The sequence below is a fragment of the Culicoides brevitarsis genome, chromosome 1, assembly GCF_036172545.1.
Source record: "Culicoides brevitarsis isolate CSIRO-B50_1 chromosome 1, AGI_CSIRO_Cbre_v1, whole genome shotgun sequence".
In the NCBI taxonomy this organism is placed as follows: Eukaryota; Metazoa; Arthropoda; class Insecta; order Diptera; family Ceratopogonidae; genus Culicoides; species Culicoides brevitarsis.
The window spans coordinates 45,145,964-45,163,024 of NC_087085.1; the positions used below are offsets into that span (position 1 = coordinate 45,145,964).

The window sequence follows — 17,061 nt, forward strand, 5'->3', positions numbered from 1 at the left end:
CTTAACTTTTCTTTTGTAAAATGTTTAGCCAACAAATCTAACGATAAATTTCGTGAAAAACGAAAAATCTTTAAAGCTCAGATGGAAAAATGCGGAGAAAAAAATTAAAACTATGATTAATGTTCTGGTTTCCCGTTTAAATCCCGTTAAAAATGACACAAATATTTTGAGGTTTAACTGTCATTTAACCCCAAACAACAACAACAAAAAATATAAAATAATATTTGCAAATCCGACGCACGCAAAAAAAAGGCATAAAAAGGACAAACAAACATCACAAAACGGGACAAAACAGGAAATTATGGCTTCGCATTAATTTCAATTATTGTCTTTTGTCTGTTTTTTACGCAATTTAAATGTATAAATCATTTTATTTGAACAAATCGGGCGTAATGTCATTATGTCTCTCGTTTCGATGACTCTCTATGGTTTGGATGCTGTTTGTTGGTTGGTCGGTTATTTTTCGCGGGGGACAACGACGCCACACCATAAAAAACAGAAAATCCGATAAAATTTATATTAAAACCGAAAAAGCGTTTTTAATCTGTTTATTTTTAAATATTGTTTTGAATGAATCTGTGCGACGCGCGAAATGTACTGTCGATATTTAATTGATATTCGTTTCGTATTAAAAAAAAAAGATTTTTTTTCCGAGAATTTTTTTTAATATTTTTTTTTTATTAATTAAAAATTCTGCATTTATTCACTCCTTCCTTCGAGCAAAAAAAAAAATGACGGGATTTCATCATATTTATCGCGACAGAGCAGCAGCTTAAAAAAAACTCAAAGTCGTGCTCATGCACGTTCATTTTATCATTAGGAAGATTATAACTTTATTTGTCCCAGCACAACAAATATAATTTTTAATATAATTATAAAAGTTTATCTACTGCATTGGGTGTATTACATAAGCCGAAAGCAAAACGCGCCTCAAAAAAAAAACAACAATAATGACACAAAATTTTTCAGCATGGAAAAACATTCCGCAGACATTTTAATGATAATAATAATAAACGCAAAAGATTAAACGGTACGAGTATCATTAGAGACTTGCTTCTCATCAACGGAGGAATTTACTTGTTCAACAGAGAAAGAGAGAGAATATTTGTCCAATTATTTGTTCAACTACGAAAATGTGAATTCGCGACAAACAACACGAACAATAGTTGAAACGTAGTTGGAAAATTTAAATATTTTATTTTATTAATCAAGTTACCGCTGTTGTGCGCCGTAGTAGATGGACCGTAATTGACTCAAATTTTAATGAAGAAGAAGTTCTTGTCCCCGTGTCTCAGACAATTAGAACAGTAAAATGTTCATTAAAATAATTGAAAACTCGCGGGACGGGGTTTTGAGTAATTTAATTTGTTCATTAAAGCGCCTTTTTTGAAAGCAAAAATTGTAAAAATATTTTTTTGCTAAATTTTTAAAATTATAAAATTTAATTTAATTTAAAATAAGCTGAAATAGAAAAATAATTTGTTTAAAAATTAAAAAAAAATTTATTTTTAATTTAATTAATTTTTTTTTATTTTTTTTAATTTAAATTATTTTTTAAAAATTATTTTATTTAATGAATTAATCATAAGATTTAAAAAAAATCAAATTTTAATTAATTTTAAAAGGCAAAATTTAATAAAAACATTTTTTTTATTGATTCTATTTTTTAAGATAAATTAAAAATTCAGTTTATTTATTTTTTTAATTAAAATTAATTTTAACTCAAAATTTAACTTTTAAAAATTTTTTAATTTAATTTTTTTTTATTTTGAATTTATTTTTGTTATGTTGAAAATTTTTAATCAAATAATTTAATTTATTTTAAAATAATTTTTTTAATGAATAAAAAAATTTAAATAATTTTTAAAAGACAAAAATTCAATAAAAATACAAAATTTTAATTCAGACAGACAAAAATATCATCAAATCAACACAAGAATGTATTCAAAACTTTTCCAAACTGTTGCGTATTTCCTCTGTTTTTAATTTTCCTTACCTGTCCTTGAAAACTTTTCGTGTCAAATATTCACTCTTCTCCATTTCCAAGCAACATACCCAAAAATAAAATCAACAGTACACGAGTAAGCGAGTCTCTCTGTTAAATCGAAATTGAACGATAAATTTTCTAATTTACTCAGTGAACCGTTTCATCATCCAATTAAAATGTGCACCATGAGAAAATATAATTTAGAATTTTTTTTTCTCTCCTTCGATTTTTTTTATTGTTTCATCTATGTTCGCTTCAGTAAAAAATTTTCAATGGAGAATTTATGGCAAATCAACTTTTTTTTTGTGTTTCGTCTTCTGTGTGACACAAAAGGATAAAAGTTTGCCCTTAACAGTTTCACACATGCCTAGAATTTGCGAGAATCATGTAACCCATTTATTTCAATTTGTCAAATTGCTTCGATTTGTTCGGGCATGTTGTGTGTCCAGCATTAATCGTATTAATGTTAAGGCTATCAATCCATCGTCCTGTAATTGCAGATAATTTTGCAGATCGATAAGTGTTTGACGAGTATTTGAATGATGTTGGAGTGAAATTGATGTTGAGAGTTTATATCAATTATTTCAATTTTAAAACATTTTATGAAATATTTAATTTTTTAAAATAAAAAAAAATTAATCATACATATTAAAAAAATAATAAAATTAATTTTTGATGTTGACTAAAAAAATTTTTTTAATTCAAAAAATTATAAAATTTCTATTTCTGAACATTTTATAAAAAAAATAATTTTTTTAATTGTTAAAAATATTAGTTTAAAATTTTTTAATATTAAAAAAATTAATTTTTAAAAATTTTATGAAAATTTAATTTTTCATAATTAAAAAAACAAAAAAATTATAATAATATTAAAAAATAATTAAAAAAATATTTGTTTTAATTAAAATAATTTTTTTAATAATTATTAATTATTAATAATTATAATTAATAATTAATAATTTTTAAATTTATTTGGCTTAATTTCTCGTAAAAGAATCAAATGAAAATTTTCCCAAAAAATCCTTTAAAATGCAAAAAAAAAAAAATAAATTTTGCGTAATAAATTGAAAATTTTCCCGAAGCCATTTTTGTCCATAATATTATTTTGTATTTATTCAAACACTTAAACTAAACACAAATTCCGACCGAGTGAATATCAGAGGAAAGTTTCTACTGCTTTTCGCATATTTTATTGAAACTGGAAGCAGATACTTAAACTATCATAAAATGTTGTGTGTTCCTCGTAATGTTGAATTTGCGAAATGAAAATGTACTTGAGCAGTAAATTTACATATGTTTGCGGTACAAATTGTGTAAAGTTTCTCTCCAGTGTGTGTTTGTAATAATTTTTTAATTAAAGTTCTCTCACTATTAACTGAAGTAACAACGGCAACGAAAAACATACGTTTTCAGAAAATATGGAGATTGCGATAGCGAAACGACAATTTCTTTGGTAGTTTCGGTTGTTATGACATCAAATAAGCAGCGGAGAGAGAGAAAATGCGCATCTCGTTGCTGACGGCAAAAACATACATTTTCTATTATTATTTGTGAAACCTAATCAACATCCTCCTTTATTGTTCCTGAAATGCTCCCTCGCTCGAACACCGAGTCCCGAGTAATGTTGTTTTAATTGAGTTTAAATGACGATAACGTTGCCGAAGTAAAAACAGTTTTGCAAAAGTGCAGTTTTGTTGTTTATTTGTGTCGCCGAGCAAAAGAGAGGCGAATGTTTGTCGTGTCGTCAGCTCTATTTTTATTCCAGCCAAATATCAATATTGCTTTTACCTTTCATTCACGTTCGATCGAGTGGGTTTTTTTTTATTTTTTTTTGTGTCTGTTTGCGTTGCTCACTCTGTTTAATTCACTTTTATTAATTAATTTTTTTATTCAATATATAAAAAAAATCTGCAGAGAAGCAGAATAGAACAGAGCAAGCAAAGCAGAAAAAAAGACAACAAACAGCTTTGAATGATTTTAAATTGAACTTTTTTCTCCAACCAGATGATACATGCCGATCGGATGAGTTTACGTGCGGCAATGGGCGATGCATCCAAAAACGCTGGGTTTGCGATAGAGATGACGATTGCGGCGATAACAGTGACGAAAAGTCATGTCCTCCAACCACATGTCAGCCAAACAAGGAATTTGCATGCTCCGAAAATTATTGCATCACGGCGAAATGGCGTTGCGATGGCGAACCTGATTGTCCTAATGGAAATGATGAGAGAGTAAGTACAAATTTAATTAAAAATTTACATAAAAAATTTTTTTTTGAGTTTGAGAAGAATTTTGACAAAATGTTTCAGAAAATTTTATTTTTTTTATAAAAAAATAAATTTAAAAGAAAAAATAATTTTAATCAAAAAATGTTTAAATTTTTTTTCAATTATTTAAAGTTTTATTTTTTTTTATTTTTATTTTTTAATTTTTTTTTTGTTTAATTTTATTTTTTTATTTAATTAATTCTTAATTTTTTTATTTGATTTTTTTAAATTATTAAATTTTATTTTATTAATTTTTTTGTTTAATTTTTATTTTTTTTAATTAATTTTTTTTTGTTTAATTTTATTTTTTTTCATTTAATTAATTCTTAATTTTTTTTATTAATTTTTCTTTATTTGAGAATTAAAAATTAAAAAAAAAATAAAAAAAAGGTTAAAAATTTTTTTAATTAAAAAATTTTTTCGAACGTCAAAATGTCAAAATTCTTCTATAAACTTAAAAAAATGCTCAAATTTACTTTAAAATGCCTTTTATCAATCATCAAATGTAAAAAATCCGCCCAAAAAAGACATTCAGCATATTTGCCTCCTTAATGAAACCGAATATGCCGTTAAAAAGGTCATTGGTTACCATTGATATCGCTGTTAACATGACACACACAACCGTTCACTGCGATACAAAAAGGTTGTCGTCAATAAATTTTCCACATAAAAAGCTTTTATATCAATAATCTTTAATATACGCAAAATTTTACATTTACTGAGCATTATGTAAAATATCACAAAAAACGATAAATGCCTCGAATCCGCACATCGAACGACATTTTACCTCTCTCACTTTGCTGCGAAACTATCGGCTTGCTAAAACGGGGTATTATTGGGTTTGGATTCGATGCTAAAGTTCACAAAGATCATATTTCATATTCTGACATAATGGTAATCCGGACTGATAATCAATTTTCATTATAATGAAACAAACAAATAGTACGGCGCTGTGTGTGTAACGAAGGCATACAGGGAGAGAAAACAAGAGTGAGATGAAAGACTATTAAAAACTTATGTATGAAGTTCATCGGTGTTGAATTAATAGCTTAAAACAGTATTAAAGCTTTGGAATGATTGTGTATCATTTTGTCGTAGTTGGAGCGTTTCATTCTGAGAAATCTGAAAATAACAAAAAAATATTTAAAATTTCATTAAAAAATAAAATTAATTTTTTTTTCTTCTGAAACTTTTATTTAAATTTTTTAAATGATTTCTTGAATTAAATTTTAAAACTTTATTTTTATTTTTTTTTTATTATTTTTATTTTTTTTTATTTTCGAAAAATTAAAATTTTAAAACATTTACAAAAATTTTTAGTCGAAATATTTTTACTTTTTAGAAAAAATATTAAAAAATTAATAAAATAATTTTTTTAGTAAATAAATTAAAAATTATTTAATAAATAAATTAAAAAAATTATTATTTTTATGAATTATATTTTTTTTTTCAGAAAATTATACAATTTTTTTAGTGTTAAATTTTTTTGTTATTGTTTGAATTTTAATTTTTTTTTTATTTATTTATAATTTTTTTTTATTTATATTTTTTTTTTTGAAAAAGCTTTAAGAAATTAAAGTTATTATTTTAACTTTAAAATTTTTGAAAGACGAAAAATAATTAAAAAAAATTTTTTTTAATAAAAATTTCAAAAATTTCACGATTAAAAATTTTTTTGTGAAATTTTTTAGAATGAAATGCTCCAAATAGTGAATAAAGCATCCAAGCCGCACACTATAGGGTTACGATACCTCATTATTTTGGGCTTAAACGGGATTAAACAACACACACACAACACGATATAGAGAGGCGCCATTCATCCTCGCCATCTTCCCTTTCTCCCACGCTCATCATTATTATTAGACGACTTGTTTTACAAAATCATCATGTCAGAACGTTTATCATACTCTAATACAATATTTTAGTTAGTTAGTTAGTTATTAAGAATTTTCTTCCTCATAACCCCATCCTCCATTGAATCACATTCATTTCGAGTTACGACCTCGTTCGTACTCGGCAAAAGTGTGAAATTGTGTGTATTATTAATGATTTGTAAGCGTGCGACGTAAAGCGAGACTTTTGGTGCCAAAATTAAATATTAGCGAATTTTCCAGCGCGAAATTTGTCATACGCGAAAGATGTGATTTATTGGTGCATGAAATTGTCGTTATTAAAACGATGTTCGGGGCCTTCGTTGAAAAAAAATCATCAAAAAAGCATCTTTTCGTCTAAAAATACCTTTTTTCCGTTTTTCTAATTTTTCACGTGATGCCCTTCATCTGTTACGTTTGCTACGTGACACATTAAGCCCGGAGAAGAGCCTTTCTGGACAGCACTCCATCCATCTTTTAAAACAAATTCCTGACATTCAATTCGCCAAAACCATCTGCACGTTCGCTCAATTCCTATTTTATATTATTTTTGTTTGTTTTTCCCACTTTATATTATATTACCAGTCAAAATAATCTAATTTGGTAATTAATCTTATACTCTCTCCTCTGCGCACTGAAAAATACAGCAAAAAACGAGAAAACTATATTAAATTTCACTCAAATGCCGTCTTCTTGAGTTTTTTCTTTCATATCCAAGCTAATATTCATCTTTCGGCGGCGGCGAAATAAAAGAAAACGAAGGGAAGAAAAAACATAATTTAAGCTCATTCAGTGTCAATTTCTCTTATTTTATATTTTTCATCCATCTATGGATCTTTTTTTTTAATAAAAATGATGATGATGACGTCGAGCACCGACGAGATAGTCCAAGATGAAGGAAAAAAAGAAACATGAGCGATTACTTCGCGAAGACTCGGCAAAGATGGAAAAATAATCAAGAGATACAAATTATTTATCTGAGAAAATTCGAGCTTTAAATGTAATAAAATACAAAGAATAAAAAAAAAGGAAATACAATTGAGTGTCCTTCGTTTGGGATTTTGATGGAAAAATTACTTGAGCGCTTCTTGCGAAAATTTCAAATTTTTGTTTTCAAGGTCAATTGAAAGTCAAGCTTGAAATTCATCAAAAATTAAAGAAATTTCCTTTGGATGCCTTTTTAATGGTTTTCAAGCTTGAAAATTGAAAAATAAAAAATACGTAATTTTTATTTTGAAGGCCCATTTGATGGTTTTGAAGCTTCAAATTGAACCAAAGTTATGAAAAATGCCTTTGGATGTCTTTTGGATGGTTCTCAAGCTTGAAAATTGAAAAATAAAAAATACGTAAAAAATACGTAATTTTTATTTTGAAGGCCCATTTGATGGTTTTGAAGCTTCAAATTGAACAAAAGTTATGAAAAATGCCTTTGGATGACTTTTGGATGGTTCTTAAGCTTGAATATTGAAAAATAAAAAATACGTAATTTTTATTTTGAAGGTCCCAAGCTTGAAATTCATCAAAAATTAAGTAAATTTTTTTTTTTTTTTGAAGAAAAAATATTTTTTTTTTAAGAAAAAAACTTTAAAAGAAACAGACAGACTTCAAATGAATTTCAAATACAAAAAACCCATAATTCAATGTTCTTCAGAGAAGAAGAAGAAGAAAAATGGATTTTTATGAACAAAAACCCAACACAGAGCACTTAAAAAATAATAGTCTTTCCATTCATTTGTCTATCTATCCCGACGTTCGCCGCTCGATTGGTCCTATCTCACATCTTTCCTTCTTCTCGTACTCTCTCTCTGTGCCAATGCAAACTGTTGTTGTTCGGCGGTCGGAGCTCGATGGTGTAATTTTTGTATTTTTGCGATAATCGTAATTGAGTTATAACTCATTTTAAGCACAATTTATATATTATAGACAATTTTACAAAACGAAAGAAAATGAAATTTATTTTAAAGGCGCGCAGAACGGAATGGATTTTTGTTCGTTTTCTTTTGCGTCGTTCGTTCGCGTGCTTGCCCGCATATGAGGCAGCAAAAATAAATAAATTTCCACTAAAATTTCGAAGAGTGTTTCTGTGTAATAAATAGGGATTCGATTGGCACAAGTGTGCTTTTATTGAGCCACGTTATCGACCATTTGTATTTTATTTACTGAAATAGGCGAGCAAACAATTTTTGTTATGACGACGAGCTGCGACGAGCTACGACGTCGTCATCAAGACGATGATGAGCAGAATGATGGTGAAAAATGAGAAGAAACGTAATAAATATTATGGAGACTCGTTGCGTTCGAAACAAATTATTTCATGTAGTTTATTGCGTGGCGGCACAACAGTCTCATTTCATGGTTGCTCGTGGATACGAGTGCTTTTTATGATTTTCTCCATGGCTGTTTTTCGTATTTTATGATTTTATTGTGTTTCGTATGTGTGCGTTTCATTTCAGAAAACGCAACAGAAAAAAATAAAATTTATTCTTTATGAGCGAGAAGCCAGATATTAATTATTTATAACTGCTGGGACGGGCATCGCTCTTTGCTGTTGCATCGTGATGCTCTCTCTCTCGCGCAAAATGGAAGTTAAAGATGTGGAAAATATTGCAAACGACCCAACAGTGCTGAACCAACTGAAGTTACGAGCATCCATTTTTTTACTTTTTTTTCTTTCCTTTTTATGAGAACACAAGAATTCTTTTGGGAACGCCTGCACGCCCCTGAAAATGAGATGCAAATAAAAATTTAACAATAAACACAAAAAAAAAAGAAAATTTATCGCATTCGTCCTTGAATGCTGCTTCGCTTTGTTGAACGGCTCGACATAACTTTCTACATAAAAAACTAAAAAAAAAAAATTCAACAATATTTGGAAAAATTGAGCGCATTTTTATATTTTAAAGCAAAGCAAAAATTAACCAGACACGATTTGTGTGAAAAATTTCGAGTTTTAGGGGAAATTCCGCTAAAAAAATAACGGAGAAAGGTTTCGACATAAATATAAATTTTCTTCTTCTTTCTTCGTTCTCCCTCGCTTTCGTTTCATACTCATTTTAATCTACCCAGATTTAATATTTTCCCGAAATCTGTTACGAAAATTGCACTTACACGATGAAATTTGTTCGACATCGCATGCAAAATGCCAACAAAATGCAAGATTTGCTGAATATTATTCGGTACGTGATTGAATTATCAAAATATTAGTTTTATTTTAACTTAACTCGTGTCGCGAAAACTTTTACTTCTGTGTAAAAAATGAGCATTTGACATCCTTGTATCCTTGATAGAAGTGCGGCTTATCAAGATTGCTTGTGTAATAATTTGTAATACGACGACGTCGTTGACGATGACGACAACGAGAGACGACTTTGATGTGCTTCGGTACTTTTACATAACTTCAAAAAATTATTTACTTTTGCTACTTTACTTTGATCTGTCTCCCTCGTTGTCTATCCCATCGTGTCATCATGGCAAAAAAAAAAATTGTCTCCGACGTTATCATCGATTTAAAAATCATGTTTATGAACGATTGGATTTTCAAAATGACATCCAATCAAGCGGTAAATTGAAAATATGATAACGAATTAGAGCGTAGCGCGTTGCTCTTTTTTTGTTTTCCGTACAGCTTTTTGCAAGTCAGGTCCCTTTTATCTTATGATAAATATAATGTTAGGGACTAAATGACGTTGGAAAGTTTTTTTTTGCGATGACCATTTTTTATAAGAAAATTCCAGAAAATGGAAAAAAATTATGAATTGACGTTTGCATCATTTTTCAACTTTTAATTGAGCTTGGTTTGAATTAATTGGAATGCTTGTTAGATTTTGATGAACTTTTTTCCGTTTTTCTGTCTTTATAGTTTTGTTTTACTTTACTTTACGCCTTGTCTGAAGTCCGAAGATTCGAGTCTGTCCTCATATTGAGCAAAAGCTTTCAGATCCCAGAGGTTAGTTAGTTGCTCCTCATCCTTTTTGATGATGTTGGCTTCTGAGAGTTTGGAGTGTCGGCAGGTGTTTCTTGGGCGACCTCTCAGCATTTTACGTCATGAATTTTCTAAAAAAGCTGTACAATGCATTTATTGAGAGTTAAAAACTTACCTTTCGAACAATTTTTTTTTTTTTTTTTTAGAAAACTTATCCTCATCGATTATGTTAATTTTTTCATCGTTTTGCTCTTGACTTTTAAAATTTTTCTCATTGTCTTATATTTAAGCGTCTATTTTTCCATTATCTAAAAGAAAAACTTATTAAAATGCATTAAAAAATAAATTTTGTGAATTTCTTACCTCAATTGTGTTCCGCGTCTTTCAATATGGCGGATACATCAGCTATTTTAGTTCATTTTTTTCTCACAAATGGCGCTCAAGTTCATTTTTTTCCCACAAATGGCGCTCAAGTCAAAATATGTCAAAAAACCCGCCAAAAAATGACAACCTTAATTAAAAATTGATTTTTCTTTCTCTTTTTAGGGTTGTGTAAATCTCGTTAAACAAACAGTATCTCCATGTTTGTCCCTTGAATACCAATGTAACGATCGCATCACGTGCATCCACAAAAGTTGGGTTTGTGACGGAGAGAAAGATTGCCCTGGAGGCGATGACGAAACTGCTCCAAATTGTCAAAACATCACGTGTCGCCCGGATCAATTCCAATGCAAGGATCGAACATGCATTCCGGGCCATTTTTATTGTTCGGGCAAAGCTGAGTGTTCCGACGGCAGCGACGAAGTGAATTGCAGTAAGTATTTCCCATCCGTGTAAATAATAAATGAAAAACCATTTGGCAAAAAAAAATATTCGAACGCACTTACCATGGAAGTAATAATAATAACACGACACACTCTCTTCATTCGCATCAGGCAGGATAATAAACTGAACTTGCTTAAATTGTTCATTCATGCATTGAATACACAAAATTTATTCATAAAAAAATTATTCACTCTCTTCTCGTTCCGCAGCGCTTCCTACTCCGGCAAAGTGTAATCAAAAAACGGAATTCGATTGCGGCGGCGGAATGTGCATTCCATTGTCGAAAGTGTGTGACGGGCATACGGATTGCCCGCATTTTCAGGACGAGCCGAGCGACAAATGTAATAAAAATGAGTGTTTAGTCCAGAACGGAGGCTGTGAGCATAGTTGCGTCGATACGCCCGCAGGATACTACTGCGAATGTCGTGACGGGTAAGTAACCTGTAACGGAAAATGAAAATGATGAAAAGTTAATAATGCTCACAAGAGACGAGACGTCCCCATTCGATATTGTCTAATTTATCACTTCCCATCGTCGATGTTTCCGTTGCTCTCTCTTGAAATGTGAAAAAATTACGTTTCTCAAGATTTTAAAAATTTCATCTTTAAATTTTCTGAAAAAAAAAAATAAAAAAAAAAACAAATTTTTAAAATTAGTTTGAAAAAATTCTATAAAAAATAATTAAATTAATAAAAATTTCGAGAAACTTATAAAAAAAATTTCCTAAAGTGAAAGCTTGAAACTAAAAAAAAAATTTAGACTTTTTTTAAAATGATTTTAAGAACTTTGAAGAACTTAAAAAATGAAAATAAAAAAAAAGTTTTGAAAAATTCGAATAAAAATTTTAAAGAAATTTTATTTCAAGTTTTTTTGAATAAAAATAAATTCTAAAAAAACTAAAAAAATCTTAAATTGCTTATTTTAATTAATTTTCAATTTAAAAAAAAATAACAAAAGTTAAAAAAAACTTGAAATAAAATTTGAGTAAAAATTGCAAAAAAATTAAAAATAAATGAATTAAAGAATTAAAAAAATTATTTTAAAAATAAACATTAAAAAAAATCGACGAATTTAAAGATTTTTAAAAAAATTATAAATTTATAATTTTAAAAAATTTATTTTTTATTATTTAAAAATTTATAATTTTTTTTTAATTTCGAGGAATTTAAATTTTAAAAGAAACGAAGCAAATTAATGAAAAAAAGTAATATTTGTTAATTGAAAAAATCAAACTTTTTTTTTAATATTTAAAAAAATTAATTAAAATAAAAGTTTAAAATTTTTTGAAGAATTAAAAGATTTTGGAAAGTATTACAAATCAAAATTTATGTGAAAATCCTCAAAACTTAAAAAATTGCTTAAAATAAAACTTTTGAATTTTTTCATAATTTTTAAAGGAAAAATTAAATTAAAATTTTTAAAACTATAAATTCTGAAATTTTTTTTTTTTCGAATATTAAACATTAAATAAAAAAATATTTTTTTTTGCGAAACATATTTTTTCATACAAGAAACGTTGCTCGTTCAAACAATTTTTCAACCTTAAATTTTGTTTAAAGTCCCAAAGGTGATCTGATTTCTAATATATTCCATTTTTTTTCCTCTCTTTTTTTCTCACATGACAGATATAAACTAGTCAATAATACAAAATGTGAGGATATTAATGAATGCGAAGATCCCGGTTCGTGCTCACAACTTTGCATAAACGAAATTGGAGCTTTTAAGGTAGGTTTTTACGTTATTTGACACAAAAATGTGAAAAATGTCTACCTACTGCCTCAAATGGATCGTGAAATATATATTTTGTCGGTTTTGTCTGGTCTGCATTTTCTCGTTTATTTTCAGCAGTAATTGAGACAGAGAAGAGAGAGAAACACCTGAAAAACCACACATATAATTCCATTTGAAGCACCTTATTTATTATTATTTTTGAACTTTTGCAGTGCGAATGCGGCGCAGGATATATGCGAGACCCACGCGATCGAACGAGATGTAAAGCGACAGAAGGTCATGCATCATTACTGTTTGCACGTCGACACGACATCCGGAAAATTTCATTAGACAGGCGCGAAATGACATCCATTGTGAACGACACGAAATCGGCGACGGCATTGGATTTTGTCTTCCGCACGGGAATGATTTTCTGGAGTGATGTGACGGAACAGAAGATTTTCAAGTAAAAGCATTTTTTTCACGAGAAAAAGGTGAATTTAATCTTATTTATGTTTTTTTCTGAATAGAGCTCCGATTGACGAAGGCACGGAAAAGACTGTCGTTAGCTCGAATCAAATGGTTACCGCTGACGGATTAGCGGTTGATTGGATTTACAGCAACATTTATTTCACGGATACGCGCAGATTTACCATTGAGCTCATGAATTTCGACGGTAATATGGGCAAAGTGTTAATTAAGGACGATTTGGAGATTCCGCGTGCCATTGCGCTCGATCCAATTGAAGGGTGAGTCACATTTGAATGACAGAAAATTAATTGCACTTATTTACGTTGATGAATCTTTTGTATCGGCATCGCTCGTTGTTGTGCGAAATTATTCTCCAAATTGCACATGAATGGAAATGTGAAAATGGCTGAAAATTTATTAAATTGTGTGCGTTGATTTATTTCCATCCGAGGAGCGTAATTGACGAGAAATGGAGTGTAGTTGCAAAAAAGGCGTCTGTTAATGAAGCTTATTGAATTCGTTTTACAAAATAGGAGCGACGGAAATGGATTTAATTGCCTGATGTGAATAAATAGTTGCGAAAAATTGTACGAAAAAATATCAAATTGACAGAAAATTGCTTAAAAAGTTCAATTTTTTTGTTAAAATCTTTTATTATGAATAATTTTTAAACTATTTCAAATCATTTTAAGAAAAAAAAATTGAAAATGAGTAAAAAAAAAGTTCAAAATTGCCGTTTTAAGGCAATTTCTTTTGTTTTGAACAATTTTTTAATCATTTTAAGTCTTTTAAAAAAAAACAATTATTAAAAGGATAAAATTTTTTAAAAAATGAAATTTGAAACAATTTTTTTTTTTTAATTTAATTTTAATTATATTTTTCTAAAATTTTTTAATTTTTTTTTTAAATTAAATTTTATTTAATTTTTTTTTTAAATTAATTTTTTTTTAATTTATTTTTTTTATTAATTTTTTTCAATTTAAATTTAAATTTTTAGAGCTTTTGAAATTTTTATAATTTTTTGATTCATATTTAGGAAAAAATAAAAAGCTCAACTCTAAAATTTGTTAAAAAATTAATTTTTAATGAAAAAAAAAAATTAATTTAATTTTTCTGTTATATATTGAAATGTTAAAAATACAAAAGTTTAAAATATTTAGAAAATTAAAAATTTTTAAATGTTTTTTTTCACTTAAAATTTAAATTTTAATCCTAAAATATTTTCAAAATGATTTAAAATGCAAAATTTATAATTGTCAAAATTAATTGGAGACACATTTTCTCATCTGTTGAGTCACCAAAACGTTTCATGCACACAATTTCGGAACGATATCTTCCATAAATTACACGTGCATCCGTTCAAAAAGCGGGATCTAATACATTACAAAATGAAGCACGTTGTTGTTGTGTAAAATGATTTAACCTATGGCACTTTGTTGCTCTGATTCTGGCATGCGAGAAGGTCCGTTCGGTGTAATGAATAAATCTGTTAGCTGCACGTTTAAGGGGAAAATTTTAACGATTTAATTTTATTATTTACAGTTGGATGTACTGGACAGATTGGGGCACAACACCAAAAATCGAGCGTGGCGGCATGGATGGAACGCATCGCCAAACAATTGTTTCGTACGACGTCAAATGGCCCAACGGTTTGACGCTTGATTTGGTCCGACGTCGTGTATATTGGGTAATAAATTTCGACTTATGACTTTTTCTCGTGTATTTTGACATGCTTTATTGGTATTCTGACCTCGTAAAATCGAGTTTCAACCCATCGAGCAATAAAACTTACACACCCTTTTGAGCATTTTGAGATGAAAACGGGGCAACACCTTTTGCGATAAAAATACCAACAAATTGTTATTCGACAGCGATTTGCTGGTTCCAAATCTAATTCACTCGCCGACAACACGCGTTAGTTGCTAAAATGACGTTAATATCAATTTTCCAACAATTTGATTTATTTGTGTCTTACACCCTTTCTCTTCTCCGTTTATTCTCGGCATGCTCGAAGGATATTCGAAATCGAATGAAACTGAGATTTTTTCTCGTGTTGTAGGTCGATGCCAAATTGAATACAATTTCCTCGTGCAATTATGACGGAACAGGACGACAAACGGTTTTGTATTCAGCTGATAATTTGAGACATCCATTCTCCATTACGACGTTCGAGGATCACGTTTATTGGACCGATTGGGATAAAGAAGCAGTTTTCAAAGCAAACAAGTTTACGGGAAAAGATGTTGAACCCATCACAGCTCTTCATATGGTTTGTATTGTTTTTTTTTACAAAAAATTAGTTTTTCATTGATTTCTAAAAAAAATTAAAAATTTAAAAAATTAAAAAAAAAAAAATTATTAATGAAAAAATAAATTTTCTGAACTTCATAAAAAATTAAAAAATTAAAATTTTAAAAAATTTTAAATTTTGAAAAAAAAATTAAAATTTAAAAAAATTTTACTAAAATAATTAATTAAATATTTTTATTTTTTTTATATTTTTTGAAAAATTATTTGAACTCGTAAAAAAAATTAAAATTTCTTCGCAAAATTCATTAAAAATATAACAAAAAAAAAATATTTAAAATTTTTTTAAAGTTAAAAATGACAATTTTCTTGAAATTAAAAAAAATATTTTACCAAATTAAAATTAAAATAAAACGTAATTTAAAAAAATTCAGAAAAATTCAAGAATTTTAAGATTTTTTTTTTAGAAATTATTAAGAAAAAAATTTAAAAAAATTAACTAATTTTTTTACAGGTCTGAATTTTAAAAAAAATTACTTTTTAAATGAATTTTTTTACCTAATTTTTTTTTTTTTTTTTTTTTTTTCATTTTTCAGCTCCAACACCCAATGACAATTCACGTATATCATCCGTATCGCCAACCCGACGGCGTCAATCATTGTCAATCGCTGAATGGACATTGCTCGCATTTGTGCTTGCCCGCTCCTCGCATCTCCGATCGCAGTCCTCGCATTTCGTGTGCCTGCCCAACGGGATTGCGTCTCATGGATGATGGATTGATGTGCACGGATGACTGTAAGTAAAAAAAAAAATTTTTTTGCTTTTAATTTTTTTTGTTGCTTTAATTTATTTTATTTTTATTTATTTATTTTTATGACAATTAAAAAAAATACATAAACACACATAAATATACAAAAAACACACACACATCAACTTTTTGGATGGATTCAAAATTTTTTCATTCCCCATCGTTGTGAAAAATTTGTACAATAAAAAAAATGCATGCCTTGGCTAAACATTATTATAACATAAGTGAATGCAACTACAACAACACAAAGATCTCGCTATACTAAGCCTAACATTAATGAAGATGTGCCAAATGCTTCTCCAAGTACTAAAAAGCCAACTACAGGATATACGGAGCCCAAATATGTTCCTCGTGAGTAACATTCTTCTTTCTTTGTAGATATTTTAGGCACACAAAAACACACACAGACACACACGTTTTCGGGACATTATCATATCAAGTCACGCATACCTCTATAAAGCGCAAAAAAAAGAGAAAAAGGAAAAAAAACCGAATCTTTGTTTGCGTCGTGTTCATATTTAATGCTTTTAATATCATCATTAATCATAATCATCCTGAGTGCAATGAGCATGTTTTAGTGAATGTATCTTCATGTGAGAGTGTGAGACGACACAAAAACGAAGGGAAACTACGTGCGCAAATATAAAATAGATGAATCATCCTGGAGAGTTGAAATCACAAAGCTCTCAAGAAAGACAAGAAGTGAAACAACACAACAGAAAACGGGTACGACGACGACGCACGGAGGAAGGAAATAAAGGAGAGTTTAATTTATTGTAACTGTCTTCCGCAGCATCCGTTGTGCTTTCATCGTTGAGCGATGTGTGTGGATTAGGGGCACGGAAACATAAAAAAAGTCTTTTACATCAGATTTTTATCTTTCACGAGAACGATACGAGAAGTTTTTTACGATTTAAGACCTCAGTAAGACCTTATAGGGGTCTTAATATAG

At 28.6% G+C, this 17,061-nt stretch overlaps 1 protein-coding gene across 11 annotated transcripts in view; it reads left to right on the plus strand.

Annotated features, from left to right (window-relative positions):
- LOC134828202 (low-density lipoprotein receptor) overlaps positions 1 to 17,061 on the plus strand; it is a 103,328-nt gene that overhangs the window by 78,290 nt on the left and 7,977 nt on the right. For 10 of the 11 annotated variants that reach the window (XM_063841217.1, XM_063841219.1, XM_063841227.1 and 7 more), the window contains exons 5-14: positions 3,992 to 4,218; positions 10,594 to 10,861; positions 11,082 to 11,304; positions 12,499 to 12,598; positions 12,817 to 13,049; positions 13,114 to 13,332; positions 14,597 to 14,741; positions 15,114 to 15,323; positions 15,898 to 16,096; positions 16,335 to 16,460. In XM_063841217.1, the coding sequence (XP_063697287.1) occupies positions 3,992 to 4,218; positions 10,594 to 10,861; positions 11,082 to 11,304; positions 12,499 to 12,598; positions 12,817 to 13,049; positions 13,114 to 13,332; positions 14,597 to 14,741; positions 15,114 to 15,323; positions 15,898 to 16,096; positions 16,335 to 16,460 (1,950 nt within the window). The remainder of the gene's footprint in view (positions 1 to 3,991; positions 4,219 to 10,593; positions 10,862 to 11,081; positions 11,305 to 12,498; positions 12,599 to 12,816; positions 13,050 to 13,113; positions 13,333 to 14,596; positions 14,742 to 15,113; positions 15,324 to 15,897; positions 16,097 to 16,334; positions 16,461 to 17,061) is intronic. The other variant, XM_063841228.1, reaches the window with a different exon arrangement.